Here is a 27,452-nt window from a genome sequence, read left to right as displayed (position 1 = left end):
ATCAGAATCTTCACATCTGTAATCTGACATATTTAACAGTTGATGCAAGGAGATTCCTTGAATACTTACATAGCAAATTTTTGTTGTCCTTCCTTCTACCATACAGCTTCTTCCAGAGCTCGCTAACCCAGATGAACTGTTGTCCTACCTGGATCCCCCAGACCTCCCCAGCAATAGCAACGATGACCTTCTATCGCTCTTTGAAAACAACTGAGGCGATTCAGAAACATATAATCACTGACTGCTGCAGTTTCCCTGAGATCCCAAGGCGGTCACTCAGTACTTGATAAACACAAAGATGCACTCCCTTTCTCTTCTTCCTCTTGTACAACTTTCATTCGCCAGCACAGATTGACTGAAAGAGGTTACAACTCAAAGACACGGCAAGGGTTTTCCCTGCCCTCTCACCCAGAGGTGATAACTTTGAACTGTGCAGCTATACTCAGTTGATTTTTTTTTTTTTTTAAATGTCACACACATGTGTATGTGTGCTTATTAGGAACGCGTTGTAGCATTTTTTTTATTCGTGTTTTGTTTCCTTTTCCGAAGAAAAAGGAATTCACTGTAAAGAAAACAGAAAAATAACTGAAAAAACCTGCGCTATCTGGCCAGTGCGTTTTATCTTATTCCAATCTGAGAGGCCACAGCTTCCTGGTGTCGCAGCTCCATTCCCTGACTGGTCTGGTTAGTCGCACTTTTTTGTCCACCACACATCATTTAAAAGCACAAGAGATTCTGACAACGCAAAAACACAAAAATCAGCCTTTCCAAAAAGAAACAAAAAATAAGATCAACGTGTCCATCTTTGACAAAATGTTTTTTCTAAAACAAATTTTAGCTCCTCTGCCAAGATTTTAAAAAATATTTTTGGGACTGATCAGCATCCACTTTGTCTACGATTGTGCTATTTTTTTAAACACATAGATGCCCCTCCTTTTTGGTTTCGACAGCAGAAAATGAAAAGAAATTGCCCCAATTACACCAAACAACATTCATAACAGAGTAGCATATCTGTCCATCTACATATTGTAAAGTTATTGTCCCCTGTACAAAGAAGGGATTTCATTGGAAACGTAAGGTACAACGTGCGAGGTTTGGGTTCCTGTGACACTCCTGCTTTGTCGCTTCCTGCTACAACTCCTTCCATCAGCTCTGCATGAGCCATCGTGTTTCTCTTGTCAGCAGTTTTGCTGAATTACATCTCTCTTCCCGGTTAAATGATGTTGTTTAAGTAATCTACAAAGTGCATGTGTGCCAAGCCCTTGTCTAGTGCTGTTCCAAGTGGTGATAACAAAAGATAGTGTGGTTTTTATCAGTTGCTGTTTCCACAGACCTTGTTTGTTTGCTTGTTTTATGATTTTCTGTCAGGTTTAGTATGATTTTATTTAACACTAACATTGAAGGGATGATGTTGATGTCAGCAGTACATTTATCATGTATTTGCTGCATATACTGTGTTATGTTTATTATGTTTTTTTTATTGTTGCTGCACAATTAAACTATACATAAACCTTTTGGGAAACTGCTCAACATCACCAAAGTTAGAGGGATGAGAATGGAAATGTTTGTGCTTGCTTGGTCCTGTAAAGACTGAAAGTGTGTGAGTGTGTGTGTGTCAGCGTGATTGGATGTAATATTGGTTTTAAAGATAAAGGAGAGGACAGTTTATCCATCACTGCTGTTCAAGAAGTGGTTTTCAAAGCAGTATTGGTGCAGATTTCTTTCTTTTTGCCACATTTGTTTTCATTTTAATGTTAAAAAAAGAGTGCTGTTCTGTATGCAAATGTATTATTTTTTAAGAAATGCTATTGTACTGTAAATATCATTGTGAATATTTTTGTATCATCTTGATAATGTTTGTCCTTCGATCATTAGTCGTCCAACTTAACCACATATGCTCCCAAACCAGCATACAGCTGTCTCGTCTCCACGCCTGGGCGTAGCCAGCCCAAGCATTTCATAAGCTATCGCAGGTCATCGTCGTTTCCCCCGAGTCGCTTTCCCACCTGTTCATGTCCTAATATTCGTTGTCCCCTTCCTTGCATCAGCTCAAAGTGCTTGTGTATCATCGTTTCAGTTTTCAGACGTTGCACTCAGTTCGAAGCAATATTTTCCCTCATGCTACGATGTATTGATTCAAAATGATCAATGTTGTCTGCTCATGAATTTATGTTGACCTTTGTCAGTGATGCTGAACAGTAATGGGTTTCGAATTATGTGGTGTCAGCTGGCTTTCAGTGTAATTAGTGAGCTATGTGAATATCATAATTGTTGCTAATTGTCAGTGGTATTTTAAAGATATATCACAACCATATTTTAAAGAAATTCATGATATTGTTTATATTTTTGTTATAGAAAAAATGTGGCTTTTTTAAAAAAGCATGAGACCATATACATTTTTATCCCCCTTTGTTCTTGGTAAATTATTTTGTACTGGTTTTCTTATTAATCTGTAAGGCTAGAAATCCAATTTCTTTCAATTGTAGCATTGTGCTGAATCGACCATCCTGATTTCATGTACGCATTATTTTTAAATGTTATAAAAGGAATTTGTTTTTTCCTATTCAGAGCCCTAACTTGTTTCATATTTTAGTCACAAGGAAACATCAAATCAAAAGTCTGTGCTTTCAACAGTTCACTGGTGTGTTTTCATTCTTCGCGATCTGAATTGAAACTTTTAAACAATCCCACGGAAGTCTTTATCATTTCAGTCTTTTTCTTCTTCTTTTCAAATTGGTGAAAAAGGCAGCACCCCTAATTTGTAGTTGCACAATCACAATAAAGGGACATTTCTCTGGGGGGGGGGGATGTTGTTTTAAAAGAAAAAAACAGTTGAAAAAAGAAAACGAGTTAATAAAAAAATTAAAAATTAAAAAAAAAAAAAAAAGAAAGGAAGGGCACGTTCGCTAGTTTGACCTGGAAAGGATTTTAAGACCAGGTCAAACATCCCAAGGATGCCTGTATATATGTAAATTAATATAGAGACATGTGAACAGAAATGTATTCATTTTCCCTGGGAATGTGCATTGTTTCTTCAGAATAATAAAAAGCTTGCAACCCCTCTACTGGAAGTGGCTGAATATGGAAAATGAAACTTGTTAGTTAGTGTCTGTGGGTATCGCTCAGCATTTTGTTCCCACTCTGTATTATACTTTCACCTCTTTTGTTACGGGAACTGGGACAGCAATGTTTTACATGTAATATTTAGCCTAAGTGTTCTAGTCTGTCACCTGCATACTCTGAGGTGCTAAAGCTAAAAACTTAAAAAACAAATACATTTAAAAAATTAAAAAATACATAAAGCAAAACAAACAATAAAAAAAAAAAACGGTTACAAAGAAAACTGCTCGGAGATGAGGGAGAAGCACGGTGGGAGGGACGGGTCCAGAAGATTGTAACCAATCCATAGTTTGTACAATTTTTGATATCATGAACAGTTGGAAAAATTATACAACCTAAGGTGATTCATGCAATGTGGCCATTGTCTCTCTGTTTGTACATTGTATGTACAATCATTTCATATTCTAAACTGGTGAGAAAATAAAGGAACTAATTGTGATTTTTAGTCTTGCAGAACTGTATGTAGTTAGATGATGTGACAACCTAATATTTATCTAATAAATATGTATTCAGATGATACCTGTATGTCACTGTGATTTTGTCTTTTGTGCACTTGTGATGCAGTCTGCGAGACCTGTCTGACTCGTGTGCTGTTTACAAAAGCACGAGGTGTAAATTATGGATTTTTACTCAGATTTTCATTGAGTTGGCTCAAGGTCGCCTTGCCATTGAGTGAAAAGTTGACAAACTAATAATTACTGACACATCAAAGTAAGGCTCTCATGAATTGCAATCGCCAACTGAACATTTTTTGAGAATCAGTCAACAAAGTAACGGAATTTTTTTTAGAAAATATCATTATTGAACACTCTGCTACAGTCCTTTTTTTTAAAAAGTACTGTACATTTTATTATTCTTACAAGATTGAAAAAGGAAAGTGAGAAGTTCAATTTCCAGTTCTACTGTATGTTGATACCAATTAGATGCCTTGTCATAGTTCTCCAGTGTGCAACTTCAGACCATACAGGTTTCAGTTTTTCAGACACAACTATTGGTTCAGTAGCTAATGTTGATTTGAATGTTATGCAACCATGCATAGGTCGATAGAAGTCACTCCCTAAACAATTATGATTCATAAGCTGTCAAAACTGGTTTTATCTAAACATACAACCAGTGACTGAATGTTCAAGAAATATACCAGGTGGGAAAAAGACCGTTGGCGTTAATGTGTAATTCCAGTCTCTTTTTACTGTGAATGTAACTAAATAATAACATTAACACACTACAAGCTAACATTTAGCATTTAAAAACTTCATTTAAAATGAAAAAGTCTTGAGGAGTTTATGTTTTATGTTTATGTTGCGTGCATAAACGGTTGTTCTGTCCTGTATGTAAACATGATAGCTCAAAAAGTTTAGAATTAATTATGTACAGAGGGTGTACACAGGGGGCAAGTTAACAATCCATTAAAATCCATAAAAAAAAATTAAAGTTGACGAGAAAAAAACAAATAAAAAAAAAACAACCTTACAACTTTATAATTTTAACTAAACTATAATTCTTCTGAGGATGGTGTGTAATATCAACACAGATCAGGTATAACATTGAGACCGCTAAAAAGGAGATGTGAATAACACTCATTATCTTTTCATCATGGCACCTGTCAGTAGATGGGATCTATTAAAGAACAAGTTGATGTGTTGGATGCAGGAAAAATGGGCAAGCGCAAGTATTTGAGTGAGTTTGAAAAGGTCCAGATTGTGATGAGAGGACTGGGTGAGAGCATCTCCTATAGTGCAGCTGTTTTGGGGTGTTCTTGATTTTCAGTCACGAAAGGGTCACGTACATGTGCTACCTATCTAAGCAGTGTTGCGGACAATACAAACCCTTCATGATTCCCAGACGGCTGTGGCCTCTTTCAGCAGGATAACCCGCCCTTGCCACAAAGCAAAAATAGTTCAGGAATGGTTTGAGGAACACAACAACGAGGCTGCCTCCTAGACGTCAATCCAGCTGAACATCATTGGGATGTGCTGGACAAACAAGTCCAATTCATGGAAGCCACACCTCACAACTTAGAGGACTTAAAGGATCTTGGTGCAAAGCACACCTTCAGGGGTGTAGTGGAGTACATGTCTTGACAGCTCAGGGCTGTTTTGGTAGCAAAACGGAGATCAACACAATATTAGGCAGGTGGCCATAATGTTACACCCAATCAGTGTATGTTTGTATTAGGGGTGCAACAATACTCGTATCGATATTGAACCGTTCGATACAGTGCTTTCGGTTCGGTACGCATATATATCAAACAATACAAAATGTTTTATTTATTTTTATCAACTTTTCTTCTGACGATGCTGTCTGTGTTGAGCGCTCAGTGGATCTGCGTTCGACTACTCCGCCTAGGCTGCACTGTCGAGTGCAGATCCACTGAGCACAGCGCAAGCTAGCAAGACAGAAGCTAAGCTCGTTGCAACATGGCAACTGCCTTAACGCTACCCGAAAATGAACCTCCCCCACCCTCATTCAGATCTGGCGTTTGGCCAGTGTTGCCAACTTAGCGAGTTTGTCACTATATTTAGCGAGTTTTCACACCCCCTTAGCGACTTTTTTTCTAAAAAGCGACTAGCGACAAATCTGGCGACTTTTTCTGGTGTTATTGGAGACTTATTTATGACGAGTTTTTGACATGAAAGCGGGTATCGCTTTTACTCTCAACAAGCAGCGGGTGCTGCCGTGGGCACCTCGCCCGTTCCAAAGCGCTCACGGGCGGAGGATAGTCCTCCCCCAGCTGCTATCAGGGCAGAAGATGTTCACACCCAGTCGTCCAAACTGCAAATGAATCGCGCATGAGCAAAGCTGCTGCTCCTGCACTGATTGTAACGCAGTCAGTTCTTCTTTTACTGTTATGCTGTTATGTGGATCACGAGGTTTAAAACTACTTATAAACACATACACACACACACAAAGTAACTCCACCAGAGTGCCTATTTCGGGTCACAAAGGAGCAGGGTTGGAATTGTGACATTTAAAAAAACAATAATTGCTAAAATAAATGTAATCTGTAGTTCTAAATAAATTCTAAATGCATTTAGGACGTTTCTCTCTCCAACAACGTAGGTTACAATTATATTAGCATGACCAATTATGCAAATGATGACGTCATTTAGCAACTTCTAGCGACTTTTAATAGTGATTTTCCTTACTGAGGAGTTGGCAACACTGTTTGGAACTATCTTGGTTTTTATGTGAAGTATGACCCTGAAGGTAAGCGCGTCATGGACAAAAGTAAAACAGTATGTCGGATGTGCCACACAATGCTCAATTGGTGGGAACTAGTGCGCTAGCGCAGTTAGCTTGTTAACGTGTTGACGCCGTCCAGCCCCACGCACGGGGCGATCCGCGGTAACTCGTTAACGGAGATTTGCGGCGTTATGGCGTTAATGTCATTTTAACGAGATTAACGCTGACAGCACTAGCGGGAACACAACAAATATGACTGCACATTTACACCGACATCATCCTAGTGCAAAGACAAGTGGAAGCAGACAAAAACAACAAGCACGCATGCTACAAACTTTACCCGAGTCATTTAGACAGCCGTTAGCACATGATTCTCCTTATGGGGACCTGATATGTTTAATATGCTGCTGAGAATATAGCCCAGAATAAGCGTATAGTATAGCTTTTATTTTGGAAAGAGCCATTCCTCTGTAATAAACTCTCTTTTCCAAAGATGAGTGATTTCTCGATCAGATATATATATATATATATTTTTGTTGTTGTTGTTGTTGTTTCAGCAACATTAAATTTAAAAACTGTACTTTTGAGTTAAAATATATATTTATAATTTTAATAAATGATAAATTAAAAAGGCATGCACATTTTTTTGTATCGAAAAAATATCGAACCGTGACACCAAAGTATCGAACCAAACCGTGAATTTTGTGTATCGTTGCACCCCTAGTTTGTATGTATGTATCAGTTTGCTAGTGTAATCAAGGTCAAAACAGGTACAGTTCAAACAGATATCAGGGATTTTGGAAAGCTGTATCCGTCTTTAGATTACAAACAGAATGCTGTCTTAGAGCAGCCACATACGGTCTCCAAGAGCAAGTGGATAATCGCTGGAAAACACCCGCTGATCGTCTGAGAGGAGCAACTGACCAGCCAACAGGAGCAGCTACTTGTGGGGAAAATACACTTGAAGAACCACATTATGACAATTTACAACAAAATAATCTACAACATGTCTGATTTTTCATTCATTTTTTTATGTTTCATCAGTAAAAGAAATGGTGTGAGAAAACAGCAGCGTTATTAAGTGTTAAGAAAAATTCAACTGCCCACATAGTCTGTCCTTTATTAACATCGATTAGAAAACCTTGGTAAAAGTAACTTTAACAACATTATATTGCACAAGAAAGCAAACTTTAAATGCTTCTGATATTTGTGTAGCCCTAAATCTTGTGCAGTGGAATAACAGATACTTTTTTTAGCTGTGAATGTTTAGATCTGAGTGTCTTTCTGCAGCTCAATAACACTGGGATTTTAAAGAAACAGCAGAACTGAACATTGTATTTTTGGTGGAACATTACTAGTGGAATATTCCATTCTGACAACTCCCTTGAGCAATGGCACAGTCTGACAGGCATAAAATAGTATTTTTGGCCCAATGAGGGGATTCCCAAAGAACTGTTAGCAAAAAGGTTGATGCATATCGGCATGGTGTGTAATGTGTAATTAAAATGTTTTAGGAATCTACAAAAACAGAGGACAGAATAAGAAGAAGTGCCAAGGCCTAAAAAAATATCTACAGCGGATGAATAGTATCTGAAAGACGGGTCCTTAAGAAATGGAGAGAACAAAATCAGCAGTGACCTGACACCAGACCTGAGAGATGCACATAGTCTACTGAAGAGCCATCGATCAGTCATTGCCTGATCTCTCCAAAAACCAGACCTCAATATTATTGAGAAAGAGCAGAACAAAAGGAAAAGAAGAGCCTTGGATGTCCTTCAAGAACTATTAATGAAGACCAGCTAAAGAAATTAACAGAAAACAATAACATTTTACTGAAACGCAACAAACAGGTTTTAAAGTAACTTAAAGTCTCTAATGAGCTAATGTTTAAAGTATATGTTCTGGATAATTCTAGCCATGGTCACGTGGCTTTTTGACACAGCAGCCATTTTGACACAACACAGTAGTAAAACAGGTGTTCTAAGGGACGTTAATTAAGCCTCTCAACATCATTTGAGTAGACTATCCGGTTCTCTAAGCAAACGTCCCACTTCGTATTTGTAAGCTGGCTCTGGGTGGTTGCTGACATACTTGAAGGCAGTAGCTGCACAACATGACTTTTATTAGGATGCTGCATTTACCAAACAGGAAGAAATTCTGTTCTGTGGTGTTTACGGCCGCACGTTTGTGCAGCAGCTGCCTACCAGCTGCGTGCAAAAACCCGGTGGTTTACTTTGATATTGCTGCTGACAACGAACCGCTCGGCAGAATTAGCTTTGAGGTGAGTAGGTTTAAAAAAAAAAAAACTTTGAAAATATGCGTTAAATCGCTGTGAGCAGTTTTCTTTTTATTTTGCAGCTTAATTCAGACGTAGTGCCAAAAACGGCAGGTAACTACTGTTTTCATCATTTGTTTGTTTGTTTGTTTGTTTTAATCACAAATCACAGCAAAATATCAAGAAAGTGCTGTTATCAGAGCTGAGGAATGGATGAGATGTTTTGTTTTTGTTGGCTTCATAATTGTTTGGTCTGTAAAGCAGCTGTCACAAATCCATTCAGGAGGACCTAAACTAACAGTAACAAGTCACTGTTCAAACATGAAAAATTACCGAAAGCTTTGTGTGTGTGTGTTTCGTCACCCGTGAGAAGGAAAAAAAATTACATTTAGTCTATCCTGCAGAAAACTTCCGAGCGCTCTGTACAGGAGAACATGGCTTTGGCTACAAGGGATCCGTTTTCTTCAGGGTGATCCCTCAGTTTATATGTCAGGTAGGTTTGTTTTGTTTTGGGGTAATTAATTTTCCCCCAATGGACTGTTGTGATATTACTACAGTGATGCGTTTTGTTTTTTAGGGTGGAGATATTATTTACAACTTTGGAGGTGGTGATAAGTCTATCTATGGAAAGAATTTTCCCGATGAGAACTTCAAGCTGAAGCACACTGGACCAGGTAATTATCCCCCTCTGCCCACTGTTGCAAGTGAAAATGAAAACAATGCGGTGCTACTTATTGGTTTTCAGAAATTTCCAACTCTATAGTGCAAGTCACTTTGTCAGATTCAAATTTAACTTGGGCCATTTGTGTGATTTTCTCACTCAAATACTTGAAAGCATGTCAATATATAAGAAATGTCCATAACTCAAAGTCAAACAGATGGAGCCAACAGATTATGTGCATTTTCATTTAAATTGTAGGAATGTCCTGAGTTTCTTGCACATTTTTTTTGTAAGGATTACACACATGTTAGTCCTTCACTGTAACATTCACTGTCAATCTTTTTTCTTTTTTTTTTAAACCAGTTTGCATTTTGAAAACTATTCACATAATATTGTTCCATTCTTTGTTTTTGTCTTGAGATTTCAAGGTCATGTTTATTTTTGTTTGTCATGCTTCAGTTTACCTCATTGTTCAAAGTTACTGCCTAGTGAAATCTATAAAGAAGCCTTCTCTGCACAAGAACTTTTGCTCCCATCACTCTGGGAGGTCCCCACAAAGTTTGCCACCAGATGGCAACATTTTAACACTTTTTTTTCTAACATTGATACTTGAGTGTGCTAAATAATATAAGCTGTTGTGTGCACCTGTGCCACAAGTGGAAATACTTAGTATATTCAAGGGTCCTTATTTTAATCTAACTGGATATGAGTTTGTTAAATTTTAAGGTATCCTGTCCATGGCCAATGCCGGACCGAACACCAATGGATCCCAGTTCTTTATCTGCACCACTAAAACAGATTGGTACGTACTGACAAACGGAAACATATTTATAACAGCTGATACCAGTGAAGCTGTGTATTTCATCCAAACTGGCTTTAATTCATATCACAGTGATATTCAGTAATGGCTTGAAGCCATTAATTGTAAGCAGTTTCTTTTTCTTTTAGGTTGGATGGCAAGTATGTTGTCTTTGGAAAAGTAAAGGAGGGAATGGATGTGGTCAAGAAAATGGAGTCTTTTGGTTCCAAGATTGGGTACACTTCAAAGAAGATCACGATCACGGACTGTGGAGAGCTCAAGTAGATTTAATGTGGATATGGTCATTGTGTAATCTCATTTCCTGGTGAATTTCAATAAAATGACCAAAGTGAAAGAGGTTGGCCTAGAGTGCTTCCTCTTTTGCTGAGTGTAGATAAATGTCGCATTTTATGTTGTATTATTAGCATTTTTCTGTTTCAATGCCATTTTATGGGTTTTTCACATGGAAAGCTGCATTCCTAGCCTTTCATTTTCAGTGTGATGTAGCGCTGGTACAAGTACTGTGGAAAGATTGGGGTAAAATGTAATTTTTGCCAGTGGGAGACTACTTCCAGCTGCAAATTAAAATTTGCATGGGCATAAAACTGAATGCACCCGCAGTCCAATCAGTTTGTGAGGTGTTCAGCTACATGGTCCTCAGTTTGAGAACAGGGTGGGATGCACATTCTGGGGGGGTTTACATCAGGAAAGGGCATCTGGTGTTTTAATAATAAAAAAAAAAAAAAGCCTGCAATATCAGATATTGGCACTATGGCATCAACTGAGAGAAGCTTTTTATCTCTCTGCTTATAAAAGGCCCTGCTTTATCACACTTTTGTACTTGGTAATATTCTGGTGGCTGCTCTTTGAAAGTTTTTTTAAAAAAAAAAAAAAAAAAAAAAAGCAAGAGAGAGACTGCATCTGCCCTATTCCACAGCCCCGCATTGCTGCAGGTTGCGAAACAACCTATAAACCAAAATCTAGCTTTTACAAACTCACTGTCCAAAGCTTTGCTGCTCCCCAGCTCTACTGCTGATATCGTCGAATGTTTGCAGTTTCATGCACATGGCCAGAGGTCCGTGAATTAGCTAAAGACCTCTACTCTGACATTTGTGTGTATATTCTGCTTATAGCATGATGCATGTATAACATTTGGTTACATTACAGTGACAGCAACACACTCATTCCAAACAGTTTATTTTTTATGATTGGGGTTTTAATAATAAAATAATAGACTTTTTATCCTGGTGATGGGTGGGGATTGTTTATGGTTAAGTCATTATACAAAAAAATAAAACAATTGACATGCAAAACTGATTAAATACTGTCTGCTTCACTTTACGAACTGATTGTCTCCAGTTTCAAATTTTAAAGTTTCACGTGGTGTAGATGTTTTAGATTTTGAATTTTAAAAACGTTGTTTTTGATTGGGCTGTAGCAATAGCGCATCTTGAATGATTCATTTTCATTTTAGACGAACTCGATATGGTGATCAGATGAACCATACAGACTACACAAACCTTTCTTTTACGTATGACATTATTGAAATGAGCAGCACGCAGCATAACACTACTACAACAATAATAATAACAACAATAATAATAATTTGAGTGCATAAAAAATCTCGCGTAATCTCGCGAGAAACGTAGCAGAGCTTCCGGTTGCGTAGTCAACTTCCTCATCTCGCGCATGTAAGCGTGATTGTAGGTCACTGTTGGTCCACCTGCGTTGAGTTATTGCATCACAGTGAGTTTATAAAGATGTTGCTTCTGTCAAACAGGATAAAGTTTTGCTCTTTAGCGTTTACAGCCGCGCGTCTGTACAGCAGCGGCCCAGCAGCAGCGAACAAAAACCCGCTGGTGTACTTTGACATTGCCGCTGACAAAGAGCCTCTTGGCAGAGTTACCTTCGAGGTGAGTAGGTTAAAAATAAGTGTTGACACTGCTTGTATTAGTTTGCATGTTAATGTTTCAGTTCGATGTCCTCACACAGTCGCTGATTTACTCTCCCCAGATTTAAAAATTCCAAAAAAAAAAAAAAAATGCCTTCAGGCTGCTTCTTTTTTTTTTTTTTGCAGCTCAATGCAGAAGTCGTGCCCAAAACTGCAGGTAACTGATGTTCTCTTCCTCCTTAAACACCAAACAAGCTGGAACGAGTATCTGATCTACTCAGACTTAAAGAAAAGATGATGGTGTGCCTGAACTTAACTAAGTTTAACTTGACTCACCAAATGTGTGTGTGAATCGACAGGTTGTCACTTTGATTATGTTAGAACAGTTTTTTTGACTTTCTGCCAAAGCTTGCCTATTTGGTTTGTAAATCAGAAGAATAACAATGTGTTGTCACAACAGAAGATAAAAGATTGTTATTCACTTTTTTTATGTTAAACCTGAAAAACAGGAGATTGCCACATTTGAACTAGAACCACATATTTAAAAGGTGAGACTCATGATCATCAAAAAGGCTGCAAATTTTATTCTGTTCTGTTGATAACTGAGCAGTTTGTGGCATTCTTACACTGTTACAGGCGCACTTTTTCATCTTTTAGGAAGATTTCATCAGAAATATTTCAGGGTTGCTAATAAATATCGAAAAGACTAAGAAAAAATAACTCTGCTGTTTAGGATTTTGCTTGTGCTTTATTCTAACGTAACTGTTCTGTCTACCGTGTGCATTCAAACATAAGAAGGCAGACACTGACATGAAGGCTCTCTTGCAGAAAACTTCCGAGCGCTGTGCACAGGAGAGCATGGCTTTGGTTATAAGGGTTCAATTTTCCACAGAGTGATCCCTCAGTTCATGTGCCAGGTAGGCTTTAATGTTTCTCTCCTCTTGTTTTCCTGTGTCCTATGAGGGTCCAATTACAGTCACACGTTTTGTGTTTTCAGGGTGGAGACTTCACGAACCACAACGGAACTGGAGGGAAATCGATCTACGGAAGGACGTTTCCCGACGAGAACTTCCAACTGAAGCACACTGGGCCAGGCAAGTATTTACATCATTTCAGTTTTTCCTTGGGAACCAAAAGGACGATGGGGTTGTACAAAACCAAATACACTCTTACAGGTTATAATACATTGCATCTAATATAATGCATACACAGCACAATGTGATATACTACACATGATGGTACAATCTCAGGCTACAGTGTTTGTGACTGGTGTTTTGCTGGTAGTAAATGGAGTAAATTGTAATTTTCCAGAGCAAAAATGAGATGGGCCATGACCAGATTAAATATGCATGCATCTCAAGTTAAATTTAGCAATTCTGTAAATATTATGGGTACTGTGATTGTTTTTTGTTTTTTTTTTGTTTTTGTTTTTTTTGTATCAATTTACTGGAAAATTACCCAATGCTGTCCTCCATTGTAATGTGGTATAGTCACATTTCTGCCACCAGGTGGCAACATTTTAAATGGTGGATTTTCTAACGGTGATATTTGAGTGTGCTATATAATATAATATGTTGTGTAGATGTGTGGCTTAAGTGAAAATACGTACTTTAATGAATGAATTTGTTCAATTGTAAGGTATCTTGTCTATGGCCAATGCTGGACCAAACACCAATGGATCCCAGTTCTTCATCTGCACAGCTAAAACACAATGGTACGTACTGATAAACATCATAAAATGTAGGAGATGAAGCTAGTGAAGTTCTTTTTCATCAGTCTGTGCCTCCACCTAATAAAATGTGAGTCGGTCAGATTCCTTAGGTGCTTCATGGATCATGTCATTATCCAGGGCAGCTATATTAAAATAAGCGTCTTCTTCATTTAGGCTGGATGGCAAGCATGTTGTCTTTGGCAGCGTGAAGGAGGGAATGGATGTAGTCAAGAGAGCGGAGTCTTACGGTTCACGGACTGGGCGAACCTCCAAGAAGATCACTATCACAGACTGTGGACAGCTCGACTAGACTCCGTGTGGACGTGTTCATAGTCTCATCTCCTGCTGTAATTTCAATAAATGCAAGAGTGAAAGAGGGTCTTTCTTCAGTCAGCGAACAGGGTGCTATCTCTGTTTGCTGACAGTAGATCATTTCAGAACATTTTTTGTTTAGGTTTTTGTGTTGATATGTTGTATTACTTCAGGTAATGGCCAACACACGTGTTTGCTTTAAATGTGAACTTGATGGATCAAAAATAATGAATGATCCTAATATGTGACAAAGCTTGTGAATTTAGCAATATAAACTTGAACTAATTTTGCAAAAAAGGGGCATACATTTGCAAAAACAAAACCCTTTTCTAAACATGTGATTTTTAACAAAGGTGTAAAAAAAATTTAAAATTTCCTTAAAAATGAAATTTTGCACGTCAGCAAACTGGCTGAAATAAAACTATTTGTAGTAGTAGTGCCTACCTTTTATTGGAGATGTTGGAAAAATATTCTTTCTGAACTATCCTGAGGAGAAGTTCAGAAGCAGGTACAATTTGTATATGTAGAAAAAATACAATGAGGTACAAAGAGAGGAGCTATGGTATTGTATGAAGAAATAAAGAGTGGCAGAAAGTGTATGTGGGCAACAAAATGACTGAGATGTGATAGGAATGACAGATGAGTTTAACATGAAGTTAGGATTAACTTCACTTCACTCTACATTGATCTCTTGTATATAGTGTAATGGACAGGCTGACAGATGTTAGACATGAGTTTCAGTGGACTGATGTTCACAGAATGTGGAAATTTAGAGTTGTTAGGCAGGAGGAAAAGAGGAAGAACACACAGGCTTGGTGTGACAAAAGAGGATGCGATGGATGGATGGAGGCAGATCATTTTAATTTTTTAATTATAAGATTACCTGTGATTGTATTTGATGATACTGAAGCCATATATCAGTAAGTTATTCTCTGTAGTCCCCCCTCATGATATGATGTGCTTACATCCTTACTTGAGATGTAGAGATGAGATCAGAAACCGATCACGTGTAAATCAATTTTAATGCAAATATTTCAATAGAGAAGCATCCATCTCATGGGTTATACAAATGAAGGCACATTAAATTTAACACAGTTTACAAGTTAAAGGGTATTTCTGTTCCATACTCATTTATTAGCAAGTCCAGTGAAAAATACCCTGAAAAGCACCACTCACATGCAACCCTTCACTTATCACCGTTTGTTACATTCACTTTTTTTTACTGTCACATGTTATATACTACATTATGACCATAAGCACTTTGGCGAGTCTTTTAGCACTGGGTGCCAAAATACAGTTGCTGTAAGTTACTATTAGAAAAATTTCTACACTGCATATTTAAAACTTTGGAGCCACAAACTACCTGACGAGTGTTTTCCCCATAAACTGTAGCACGTAGTATAAAAGAACTTAATGTTAGTTGACTAATATATTCCTTCACAAAGAGTAATATTCAACAAAATAGTATGGCTTAAAACATATATTAGAAAAATGATGTACCCACCAATACTAATAATACAGAGGACAAGGCAGATATACATTATTACTGCATAACCGTCTTGGCAGACTTGCATATTTTATACAAAAACATTTAAGTTATTTCTGAAATATACACACATGTAAAAGAACCTCTATATGAAAGCTGTTCCAAGAAGTTGCTCACAAGTGAAGAAAGTAAAGTTTCTTAATTCACAGTTGGCTCAAAGTTCAGACTTCAAATGAATATTCACATAATGAAAACCGAGTAGCTTACAAGAACCCAGCAAACACAAAGTACTCATCTCCACTGATACTACTGAAACCAGAGTCAGAGGGTATTTCATGAAAGCGTGAGATGCATTACTGCACTATAGATGATGTAGCTTTAGTAACTAAAATATAGCTGTCGTAGCTATGTGTGTTTCATGAAGCTTTGGAGCAGTGTGTTAGGCAAACTGAATGCGTTATTGCACTCGGCGGCAGTAGTAGCCAAGGACTTTGCATTTTTCACACAGGTGTTGCGGATGCTCTTTACTCTGGTCAGACACATCCAACCCATCCGGCTTCTCCAGAGGTCTCTGGAACAAAGAAACTGGAAATTAATGACCTGCATATACAGAAATTGCCAATTAGTCCTAGGTCCAAGAAAGACATGAGAAACAGACAAGCTATGCCATTTGCAAGCTTATATAAGGATAAGACAGAGGTATCTGCAGCTAATGTATCCAAAATTTGAACAATTCACCTTTTTAAAGTCAGTCCTGGCCTCAATGGTCAAGCTACAAAAAAGTGGATTTGATTGCATAGATTGAATACATGTAAAGATTTGATGTGCAGGACCAATGAGCTGTCCCAGTCTCCTGATGCCCTGTGTTCTGATGCATTACCTGCTTGTGAGGGTAAACGTTGATGTGGCACTTGATACATTCTTGTCCCATGTTGGCCCAGGAGTTCCCGCTCATCCACTTCCTCTTGCATTTTGGACATTTATACTCTCCAAAACACCTCTTTTTTCCCTGATAAGGGGTCAGGCCCTCGCCTTTGGGTCGAGCCTGAAAAGAAGAAAAATTATACATGCCTATCACCGCTTTTAATGGGGAAAACCTATGCAATGACCTATTTTGTTTCTTTGCATGGCAGCCAGTTCAAAGCTTCATGTAATTATAAAACATCCTGATAGCAGAACTGTTGGTGGTCAGGAGAATTTATGGAGAGGGTTTTTTTTTTCAGCAATGGGATGATTATGTTTTGTCAAATGATTTGCTTTGGTGCTTTAACAATCCTAAAAGGATTGACTTATATTACAAAGTAATCTAATCAAAGGAAACTTATTTTAGAGGGATAGTGTAGGAAATTACAAGACTCTTGGTTCTATGAAAGCAAACAGAAAAGTTTCAGTGGTTAATTCCAAAGATGTTAGATGATATTGTATGTTGTAATTTATTTGCTGGACACAAAAAGAGTCTCAGCTTTCCCATTAGAAATGAACTCCCTCCCTCCAGCTGTGTTCCCAGGAGACTGTAAAGGAGGCCCTAGCCTGCGGAGGGACCAATTGGAGAGGGCTTACTTCTATAGGACAAATACCTTAGGCTATCAGTCATCCCTCCCAGCTGGCCACAATCCTCCAATCAGAACACAAAGACCTTAGCAGGGAGGAAATAAAACCCAGATGAACTCTGCACTGGTGTAACATGACAAAATTCTAAGCCCATCACCGAAAAGAAAAAAGAAAATCCTCTCGACAAGACTGGTTTGAATTAAAAGCATCTTGGATGAAAAGTAGGGCAAGTCAAAATTAAGATCGAATCAGGCCTGAATCCACAACAACAGAGAAGTTCACATAATGCTTTGCTTTTATTTCACCGCAGAAACATATGTCAGGTTCAAAGCTTCTCACTGATCATTTCCAATTTTATTCATTTCCAGGCCTTAATATGTGAAAACAGGTTGTGAAGTTCCATCAGCCAAATCTCTAACTGCTAAATGCGCTGTGAATCATTTTGAAGCATGTGTTTGCCTCATTCGGCCACCAAGGGGCACTGTGGGAGATCGCTTTTGATGCTTGCCCTTGTTCTCAAGCATACAGAGACAGCAGACAGATTATCGTTTTCCTGAAGAAGGAAACAGCTTTCACTCTTCAAAACAAGCAAAACAAACTCTACCTAAAGTCTGGAGCCCACAGGGCAGCGAGGGGCACTGCACACGCTGTAGTTTCCACTGCCCTCATCAAAGATGTCACACTGACAGCCAACAAATGAAAACACACTTTTGACCTGGAAGTGAATGGACACTCTCAATGGAAAGCAGGAAAGATTGACTGAATCCATCAGATCAGTGGGCCATTTTCGCATACATATGACACTGTATATACAAACATCAGGCTGAACTCTCTTAGTAAGACTTTATTCTTTCTTGTAATTTCTTTAAGTAGGCTTCAGGAATACTTCTCCAGGCTATTTGAAGGACATTCAAAGCTCTTCTTTAGATGTTGGCTGCCTTTTGCTCTGTTCTCTGTGAAGATGATTGCACACTGCTTCAAAAATGTTAAGGTCTGGGCTCTGGGGAGGCCAATCCATGACTTACACTATCCCACTGTGTTTTTTTTTTTCTATCCAGATAAGCTTTTACTTTATTGGTAGCGTGTTTGGGATCACTGTCATCTTCAAAAATGAAGCCACTGACAAACAGATGCTTTCCAGATGGTTTTGCATGGTGGATAAATCTTTGAAAATACATTTCTGCGCTCTTCATTTCATCAGTTCTGACACAATCTCCAACACCACTGACTGAAATACAGCCCAAAACCAGAGTCTCCACCATGTTTTATAGATTACTGTTGACACTGACTGTTCCACCTCCTCCTTACATACTGATGCTGTTTTGAATCAGACATTTCAAATTTAAATTCATCACTCCACAAGACCTGTTGCAACTGATTTTCAGTCCAGTTCTTGTGTAATTTGGCATATCTCATCCTTTTCCGCCTGTTTCCCTTCCTTAAGAATGGCTTCTTGACAGCCCCCCTCCCACTGAGACCATTACTGATGAGGCTTAAGATTTTCAGTAAAAAGCCTGTACACAGTTGTGTCCATGTGTAAATAGTACGTGTAATTAAGTTACGCCTTCTTATGCCTTTCATTTCATTTAGGCAGCATTTTTCCAGCAGTTACAAGCCATTTGAAGTAATTCCCTTTGAAGCAGTTCCTGATATAGCACACAGCAGAAGCTATCTTCTCCTTCTGCTGTGTGCTATATCAAAATCTGCATTCCTGATATGTAGAAAAGTTAAGGACTGCAGCAATACTAATATCAGCTAAGGCAGCTGGGTTTGGTCTTTGTTTGCAGAGGTTACTTTACTTCCATTGCCTGTGTTTTTTAGACTTGGTGCAGTTTCTGAGAACAATTTTCATTCAATTCAATTTTCTTTGTCATACACAGAAAATAAAACACATAGAAACAAACAGCAGGCCTAAAACCCCAAAACCTTTCAGTCTGAAACCACATGTGAGAAACTCTTTTAAGATAAATAAGTTGTGAAATTCATTTATTATGTGAATTATAACATATTCAGTTTCACAGCCAATACTTATGTTGTCTTATTTAAATTAGCCCCAGACTGCATAGAGGGATGTAAAGCCAGATTTGTAGGCTGCAGCAGATAAGCTTGGCCCAGATCCTTGTAGCCTGGTGAGAGAGACCCAGGAGGTGGCTGCCTCCCTCTGCCATCATCTGGAAACCATCAGGATAAACAATGGACTACTCCAAATCCCCCCCCTCCCCCGTCTCCATTCGCCAGTCCCTCATTCACTCTCCCCTACTCCCATACCCCCACGAGAGAATTCATCCTGGAGAACTCAGCACAGCTAAGCCTACTGGATACCATGTGGTCAATTACTCCACACTAACAAACCCACCACACTCTGTCCCTCGCTGGGTTTAATTTGTGTCAGACCCCCACAGCATCCATGGAGAAGTCCAGCTGTTAAGCAAAGCAAAACAACACAATCATGCCTGGGCTGACCACCGCAGCAAAAGGTCGCCTGTGTTTTAAAGACTCTTGTGCTGATTTAAGAGATAGTTTTCATTATCTTGTGAAATCAACTCTCCAGGAGGGTTAAGAGCAACAAATGCCTCAATTCCCACGAGCCCCAAAGAGAGACTATTAAAACAGCTGCGTTTTTAAGAGGACAAATTTGATGGCAGCAGTAAACCAAAATTCAACTGGTTACAGCTTCTCAAATATGACGATGTGCTGCTTTTTAGTTTTATGTGATTATCAAACAAATATTTAGGGCTTTAGCAGCATTTGTCAAACAAAACTAATTAGAAGACATCATCTTAGGCTGGATTCTAGTTTGTTGAGCAGCTGCTTATTTTAAAAGTGATAACATTACGACGTGCATACTTTTAAACCTGAGCAACTTTTACAAGGCTGTCTTTTTCACCATAGTGCATATTTTAAAAACTGAAACAAATGTTCCAATTCATAAATAATCAACACATCTGAGTAAGTTTGGATGCCCTAGGGGTTCACAGCTGTTATGAAGAAATAATGAAATAATAATTTAACATCTGATACATCAGCTGTAGTCCATCTAAATAAAAAAAAAGGGATAAAAACTCCATATAACAAACAAATATGCCACAGTCTTTTGCAAACCTAGTGGCGTGCCTACCACTTAAAATATAGGATGTGTCGACTTATGCACTGTTCTCTGAAGAATTGCTCTAACTTGCTTTACTTTGACTCGTTTTGAATAGATGAAGCTGTTTGGTTCGTGCGCTGCTGCTCTCACCGTGTCAGGTCCTCAACTCAAAACTTCTATTCTCATCCCGAGTTTAATAAAGTTTTTCTAGCAGCTTCACCACGACCGTGGGCTCAAACCACAGAGCAGTGATTCGAGGAAATAAGATATCAGTCTCTTCCTGGCCAGTAGATGCTGACTTATGTCTTACACAATGGTGTTTCCTCTTTTCCAGAGCAAATCAAGGCCAAATGTTCCACTTACGGAAACATCAAGATGTCAAAAGATTCTTTTATGCAGATACAGCCCGAAGCTGTGATCTTTCTGCAAAGCTTTTCTACAAATGTTGCACATTTGAAACACAGAGTGGATGAACTTTTCTTTAATCCAACATGAATATGATTAGATACAAACATCTGGAGGCCAAAGAGCAGATGACTGGTTCTGTATTTTCCGACGTAGTGCTGTAGAGTTTTAATCAATCAGACCCAGTGTTGAAAGCACACAGAGCAAGGAGAATGATTATCACACAGACATATGGACATTTTCTATGCATCTTTCTCAAATGCAGGAGTCTGGGGGGACCAAGCAATTTGATTGGTCCAGAATCTGACTGAGCTCCACTGAACTATAGGTATTATGTTTCTCAAAAGACTGAATGACAGGAACAGATGGTGGGTTGGAACAGCAAAATATGTCCAATTTCAGTTCAATGTGTGTTTGAGTAACATTTAGGAAAATATTAAAAACATGGAACCATAATAAAAGTGATCTCTACAGCATTTTTCCTATATGTGTTCCTTAGCCTTGAGCCGACGATACTCTTTATCATATGAAGGCTATCTATCCTGAATTCCAGGGTTTCCCCTATCTTTTGCATCATCCTCAGCAGATGTTTAACCAGAAGTGCCAGGCAGGATATTGTGTGTAGATAAGACAGTTATCACCAGTGAAAACAAAAGGACCACAGCAACAGTAATCAGACAGGGTTACATGAGATTGTCCAGTTCAGCGTCGTTCACTTTATCCAGCCCAAAACGAATCTGATACTCACCTAATTTCAGTCAATTAAAAACTTTGTAAATATTGAGATCATCCTCCTGTAATTTCATTTTATAGTCAAATTACATTTCTCAGAAGTACCAAATACAGTTGAATACTGTTTTATGTTTAAACTTTTGGTTTTTTGGTAAATGCATCATTGCCAAGATCAGAATGCTGACTGGCCTGTATGCCTGTATGCAAACATATAGATCTACGTCTAGCTAAAAGACTTTAAACACAAGCAAACAGCTGGACTGTGTTGATCCAAACATAAAAATAAAACATCTGCCTATCATTATCTTGCATGATAATTATTAACACTGTGTATCTTGTCTTACATCTAAAAATAGAAAGTGCAAACACAACAAATTAACGTTATGTTAAATGTTGGACATTTAAGTGGCGCCGCACAGACTAAAAAGACTGAGAACTAAAAATATGTTTATGTTCAAAGGCCAATGATCAGATCAAGAAGTTTCTTTTGTAATCTCTGCAACTAATTTTCAAAGCAGACTTTTCCCCTCCATTCAAGTGTGATTAAACTGTAACAGTAAAGACCTACATGCACTTCCTATGTTACCCAGAAGTTTGCAAAAACGGATGCAGTCATCTCAGTGTAGCTAGAGTCCGATCGCCACTGCCCTGCACTGACAGAAAGGCGAGAGAGACAGAGATGACTCCAGCCAAGCAGCACTGTGCGAACAATACAGCCTGACTTCCTGACCTTTGGTTCCACAGCCCCTCTGCAGAAACAATGCTCTCCTTATTTATCACAGGCCCTTCCCACCACGCACCCATTTACTGTCAGCACTCTGTCACTTGTGTACTTTCTTTACTGTAAGCAGGTCGAGCTACTTAACTGGGATGAGGACATTAAAATGTGACCCTAGGTTAAACTGAAAAACCACGTAAACCCTCGATGAGTACCTGTCGTTTGCTTGAAAATGTGAATCTTAAAGACAATATAGTATGAAGGATTTTTAACTTTTTTTAAACTATTTTTCTGCAATCCTAAGACATCAAAAGCATACTAAAAGCATACTAAACTTCAGTTGGCTAAAAATGCCTCAGATTCCAACCAGTGAGAACAAAAAGCAGTTTGTTGATTAGGCACAGCTTCGGACGAACGTTCATCACAACTTCGACTAAAGAGACCTTTTGTCATGGCGACAGCTCCGTAATCATCCCATTGGGTCTGAAATATTAGCAACACATGATAAAATCTGACATCATCTTTCTAAAGCAGAGCAAGAGTGGCAAAAAGCCAGGAGGAAAAATGGTTTCCAGATTTTGCATAATTTAAAGAGTATAGCAATAAAGCAGAATCGTAAATATCTCTGACAATTCCTTTGACGTTTCAATCGTCTCATGACGCAAGTAACCCAACGCTCCACAGTGCTGTCAGCACGATGTTAACTATTGAAATGCCAAATGGCAGCATTAGCATTTTCTTTTATACCTAAAACTTTTTATTTTTCCCATTACCTGCCATGTATTTGTCGTATAATTTTAGACTTGACGTTCCAGAAAATGCTTTTAAGGCTTCAGGCACAGACTTCCTGTGTGGATCCTTCTCTCATCTTACTGAGCCATGACATCCTTTGATTCCTATCCACTGCAGCTCCACAAAATGTTCCCTGTCTCCTAGCGTCAGACTCAGCCTAAAGACTTACTCACAATACACCAAGGTACAAACAGATAATCACAACTTACAGATGAAGATTGTGACGCAGCTTATCTCATAAAAATTCTAAACCTCAAGTTGTGTAAAGCTGCTGTTTCTTTAGAGCTCCACTCGTAGCCTGTTGTGTTAAGTTTCTACATTTACCCACTTTCACTGGTTGCTACAGCTTCGTCCACAGTCCAAACACATTCCTGATTTGTATTTGTGGATCTGATAATGTATAGTTATCTTAATTTCTGTGTTAGCCCATGCTTTTTGCCCACTGTCAGCTAGTAAAGGCTCCAGACCCATTGCTATCCGGTTTTAAAGGAGTGCTTGTCAAGGAGTGAGCTTTTTGTGTTCAATGTTGGATAAAATCACAAGTGAAAAGTTAGAACTAAGTTTTCATATAGAACATCTAAGAAACATCAAAGCTTGTGAGATGATTGAGTCAGAAGCTTGTAGAGGACCAATAGCATAACAGGAAGGGTTGTCAATATTTCTACCAAGTGTCTATGGCTTTAAAGTGTGTGATTAGGACCTTCTTTGATACACTTAGATGAAGATGTTATTCATGACACCAAAGAAAAATACAGAATATACACCTACTTTTCATAGCAATTGGCAGGTGTTCACAGATGTGAATGTGCGAAGAGCTATAAAGTCACTGCACATATGCTGTCAGCATTCCTTACATTCCTATATGGGCTGTATCCTGTGCTAGAGTACACTAATCTACCATGTGTTGGCAGAGTCAAGACTTTAGGAGAGAACGATCAAACTCGAGGGAGAAAAAAGAGATTCGTACTCATTGTTTTTGAGTGAAAGAATTGTTTGGAGAATGTGTTTATTCCTTATATATTAAGAAATAGATAAGAAGTTTGATATCACTCTCACATTAAAAAATGTAGGTCATCTGGAATGATAGCTTAATTTAGCTTAGCATAAAAAGAGCAACAATTGGTGTAGGGTAGAATCACTAGATTCCCTACCAGCTCCTCTAAAGCATAGTAATGCTATCTACAATGTTTGATTTTTGCAAAAAGCATAAAACCAGTAATTATAAGAAGTTGTGTTCTTTTTGACAGAGCTAAACTGGCTCTCCCCATTTCCCGTCTTTATGCTAACACTGGCTCACAGTCTATAGTATTTCTATGCTACTAGCTTTACAGACATAAAGCTAGCAGCATTCCCATTCACAAGAAAGCAAATGGGTTTAAGCACACCTAACAGGTATTTGTCACACAGTTTTAAAAAAAAAAAGGCTACCTTGTGTTATTAATAACATGCTTTAAATGTTTTATCTAATTAACTGTGATTTAGCATCGGTTAGCATAGTCTTGGTTCAGTGCAAAATCTCAGCCTAAAATCTTGGTAGCTGTTAAAAGGTGATCACATTGGGTTTACTATTTAATTAACTTTAACCTGCTTATAACTACTTCAAACCAACTTTTAACCCATTTTTATTTTTCCATGCTGTTTGTGCTTGAGGGTCTGCTGTTGCTCTCCTCATACTGGACTTTCCATGCACATGGAAAGGTGGGAAACTCCCAGAACGGAGCCAAATATGATTTGCTGCAAATGGAATAGCAATCTTCTTTTGACTTTTTCTGAAAGTCTCAAACTGCTATTGTTATATGTCACCCCCCAAAAAGAGATTGATATTCTTAAAAATATGTTTAACTTGGCTTTTCTGATAGATGGAACTTGACAAACACTGAAATAACTGAAACTGATCACCCAGTATTATAGTCTGTGGTATTATAAAAGGAGGTTGCTGCTTTCAGATTTTGCAAAAGAAAGCAATTTCTACTTTTTAAAAAAAAAAGCTACCTAATCACTAGCCATGTTTGGAGAGGGATATCCTGTGTGACATGGTATTACAAGATATCTATCTATATATCGCTAGACAGAGAGAGAGTGTGTGTGTGTGTGTGTGTGTGATCCAGTTGGATAAGCAGAAAAAAGGATGGATGGGTGGATGGATATATAGATACATTTGATTAGTAAAAGTTGACCTGCTATTTTAAATTCAAGTTTTTGCTTCTTTGTTTCTTGGACACATCCTGTCCATCAGTCATTTTATTATTTCCATTACACCTAACAAATGTCAAGCATTTCCTTCAGAACATGATCAATGGGGAACCACAGCTGCACATAAAGCACTGGTAATATTTCTTTCATGTTTGGAGTGGAGGTCGTGCCTAGTTCCACAGAAAAACCTATCATCTTTCATTAAGGCCAGCACCGAGATCCAATCTGGCATCTGCTGCTCATTACCAACCTGTGGTGGTACACCTAATTCAAATATGTGCTGAGGACTGTATTTCACACTAAAAAAAAAAGAATAATACAAACATAATACTCTAACTTGGAATGTAGAGTTTAAATTGAGTGCAGTACAATTGTGAAAGAATACCTAGAAATGTGACGAAGAAACTGGATGTGATTTGTTGGATTTGTCATCACATTTACTTTACAAATGTATTATTCATGCAGCACGTCACATGCGTTTGATAGACAGCTCAAATGAGCCACATATTGTGCAGCTGTTTGATGTAAAGTGTCACTGTGTGTCTCACCTGAGGGCAGTCTTTGATGTAGTGTCCTTTGTTGAAACAAAGGTGGCATAGGTAGTTGGGTGGCGGCCTTTTGCTGGGCTTCCGTGTCTCAGGAGACAGGGAAAGGTCTGAGAAATGGTCTGCCAGTGAGCTCAGGCCATCCACAATATTGTTGAGAGATCCATAAGGTGAAGTCCTCTTGTAGAAATTATTGTTCAAGCTCTGTCAGAGAAAAGCAACGCCCCCCACCCAAACAAATCATAATTATTTTTCCATTGATACGCGCTCTTAACTATGTCTACAAATGTCCGAAGCTCATAAGTAATGCCCAACATAACTTCCAAAAGGCCAAGGTAGTGTATTCAAATAGCTTCAAAATCAATCAAAACACAGAAATACTCAACTATCAGAGGTAAAAGCTGTAAGATTTTTACTTTGGAGTTAGCAGATTTTGGCTTTTTTGTTTGACAGATGATTGTTTAATTTTTGATTTTACTCATTTCATCAGTTTTAGCTCTACACAAGAGTGTTTGCCATATCCCCAAAACACAGAAAGTTACAGAAGTTTATTGTTGTGACTCTGCTATAAAAGAACATTTCACGGGGTCTGTCAGTCCATCACCCTGATTGATTCTCCTGTTTGTCTCCCTGACAGTAGCCAACCTTATTTGATTTCTGCAGATGTGCAGTCCTTACTGTGTGAACCAATAGTGTCCATTTCCTCATTAGAACAAAATGCCTTTGTCATGCATTCTTACAAATGGTTCTTCTGGCACGACATAATCAGCATCATTGTGCTTCTAGAGGAGATGGGTGCTATGGCACTGCAGGGCCAACCAACATGAAGAACAGCCTGCGGACACTGTTTACTCTGAAGGCATCGCACAATAACGAATTGTGGTCAGATGCACATGTGCTTTAGAGCAGTGAGATCTTATGCAAGAGACAGCAAACCACTAGATATCTTGGCATGCGTGAAGTTAAAGCACACACACGCCAGATATGTGGAAATGTCTCATGTCTCAAGTAAAAACTTGTGGATTTAGATGTCAAAATTTAAAGAAAACATCACAAAGTACTCAGTTTGTTTAAAAAAAATCCTTATCCCTTTCTTCAATTAGTCAGTAGTTTATTAAGCACTGAATTAACACTGTATACCGCTCTAACCATGCAGAGGCCAAGGGGCTGGGGTGGCTAAGCTTGTGAGAGGTCTTTCTCAACCTACCATTCCCCCGTCTGGCTGACACCAGAACAGTCTGAACACACTCAGGCACTATATCTGGGTACAAAACGCATATTCATATGCTACCCAGTCACCGCAGGGCAACCCAAATGAAGGCATGCAGGTGAGGTTTGCAGTATGGGCAGCAAAGTAACCAAGGCTGAAATATCTGAGAAGAACATTCAGGGAGAGACTTGCAGCAAATAAATAAATAAATAAAAAATAACATTAAAGATAAAGATTTAATCCAAATACGGAGATAATAACCTGCCATCGCAACTTAATGATTGAGACAGCATCACATGCGTTCTACCTCACTGCTCAGATGGAAGAAGTTGTTGAGATAGTTGGAGCTCAGATCAGCTGCGCTGCGCTTGGAGGTGCTCACGTCCAGAGGAGAGGAGTCCGACTCGACTTTGAAGCCGTCAAAAGCGCTACTCGGCGTGTCTTGTAAGGACATGTAGACCCAGCTGAGAAGCTGCGCGGGCTGGTACACACCAGTCTCTACGGCAGACATCATGGTGTCTTCTGGAGGTCTGCGCCTCTCCTCTTAAAACAGCACCGTCAGAACAGCCGGTTTCTCTGGACAACCCAACTTCTTCCAGTCATCCCCCTGCAGCGCCTGACTTGGCGTAATCTCTGCGTGTGTTCACCTGGGGGAAGCCCTGGGAGGAGGACTCCACTAACAGGAGAGAAGTCACGGGAGGGGCTCGGTGTAAGTTTGAAATGGAAAGGCTGTATGGCAGCTGGAGGACTGGAGCAGCAAACAGGCAAGGACTCTGCGTT

At 38.7% G+C, this 27,452-nt stretch overlaps 4 protein-coding genes across 8 annotated transcripts in view; 3 read left to right on the top strand and 1 right to left on the bottom strand.

Annotated features, from left to right (window-relative positions):
- LOC120738130 (zinc finger MIZ domain-containing protein 1-like) overlaps positions 1-3,639 on the top strand; it is a 109,659-nt gene extending 106,020 nt beyond the window's left edge. For all 5 annotated transcript variants that reach the window (XM_040039204.1, XM_040039206.1, XM_040039205.1 and 2 more), the window contains one exon: positions 107-3,639. In XM_040039204.1, the coding sequence (XP_039895138.1) occupies positions 107-214 (108 nt within the window). In that variant the 3' untranslated portion in view covers positions 215-3,639. The remainder of the gene's footprint in view (positions 1-106) is intronic.
- A 4,659-nt stretch (positions 3,640-8,298) lies between these two features.
- Positions 8,299-10,395, top strand: LOC120738134 (peptidyl-prolyl cis-trans isomerase A-like). The gene is made up of 6 exons (XM_040039212.1): positions 8,299-8,584; positions 8,662-8,692; positions 8,983-9,071; positions 9,156-9,252; positions 9,966-10,041; positions 10,188-10,395. Exons 1-6 carry the CDS (start codon positions 8,417-8,419, stop codon positions 10,321-10,323), a joined length of 597 nt encoding a protein of 198 aa, XP_039895146.1. The 5' UTR covers positions 8,299-8,416; the 3' UTR covers positions 10,324-10,395.
- A 1,316-nt stretch (positions 10,396-11,711) lies between these two features.
- On the top strand, positions 11,712-14,385 carry LOC120738135 (peptidyl-prolyl cis-trans isomerase A-like). The gene is made up of 6 exons (XM_040039214.1): positions 11,712-11,951; positions 12,116-12,146; positions 12,758-12,846; positions 12,927-13,023; positions 13,568-13,643; positions 13,815-14,385. Exons 1-6 carry the CDS (start codon positions 11,799-11,801, stop codon positions 13,948-13,950), a joined length of 582 nt encoding a protein of 193 aa, XP_039895148.1. The 5' UTR covers positions 11,712-11,798; the 3' UTR covers positions 13,951-14,385.
- A 570-nt stretch (positions 14,386-14,955) lies between these two features.
- Positions 14,956-27,431, bottom strand: LOC120738133 (zinc finger CCHC domain-containing protein 24-like). The gene is made up of 4 exons (XM_040039211.1): positions 26,980-27,431; positions 25,466-25,666; positions 16,319-16,483; positions 14,956-16,009 (listed from the first exon to the last, which is right to left on the bottom strand). Exons 1-4 carry the CDS (start codon positions 27,184-27,186, stop codon positions 15,896-15,898), a joined length of 687 nt encoding a protein of 228 aa, XP_039895145.1. The 5' UTR covers positions 27,187-27,431; the 3' UTR covers positions 14,956-15,895.
- Between the last annotated feature and the right edge of the window lie 21 nt (positions 27,432-27,452).

Source organism: Simochromis diagramma, unplaced genomic scaffold (genome assembly GCF_900408965.1).
Source record: "Simochromis diagramma unplaced genomic scaffold, fSimDia1.1 OVJJ01000402.1, whole genome shotgun sequence".
Taxonomy (NCBI): Eukaryota; Metazoa; Chordata; class Actinopteri; order Cichliformes; family Cichlidae; genus Simochromis; species Simochromis diagramma.
The sequence above is the reverse complement of the archived record's forward strand: the minus strand, read 5'-3'. Positions and strand labels throughout refer to the sequence as shown.

Bases quoted from the DNA above. Each gene is read 5' to 3' on its own strand.
- LOC120738133 (XM_040039211.1), bottom strand. From the start codon at position 27,186: ATGATGTCTGCCGTAGAGACTGGTGTGTACCAGCCCGCGCAGCTTCTC. The intron at 25,667-26,979 runs GTAGAACGCATG...TTTCTCTGACAG, and splicing joins TCTTCCATCTGAGCAGTGAG to AGCTTGAACAATAATTTCTA. The intron at 16,010-16,318 runs GTAATGCATCAG...TCTTTGTTCCAG, and splicing joins ACGTTTACCCTCACAAGCAG to AGACCTCTGGAGAAGCCGGA.
- LOC120738135 (XM_040039214.1), top strand. From the start codon at position 11,799: ATGTTGCTTCTGTCAAACAGGATAAAGTTTTGCTCTTTAGCGTTTACA. The intron at 12,147-12,757 runs GTAACTGATGTT...GCTCTCTTGCAG, and splicing joins AGTCGTGCCCAAAACTGCAG to AAAACTTCCGAGCGCTGTGC. The intron at 13,024-13,567 runs GCAAGTATTTAC...TTCAATTGTAAG, and splicing joins ACTGAAGCACACTGGGCCAG to GTATCTTGTCTATGGCCAAT.
- LOC120738134 (XM_040039212.1), top strand. From the start codon at position 8,417: ATGACTTTTATTAGGATGCTGCATTTACCAAACAGGAAGAAATTCTGT. The intron at 8,693-8,982 runs GTAACTACTGTT...TCTATCCTGCAG, and splicing joins CGTAGTGCCAAAAACGGCAG to AAAACTTCCGAGCGCTCTGT. The intron at 9,072-9,155 runs GTAGGTTTGTTT...TTTGTTTTTTAG, and splicing joins TCCCTCAGTTTATATGTCAG to GGTGGAGATATTATTTACAA.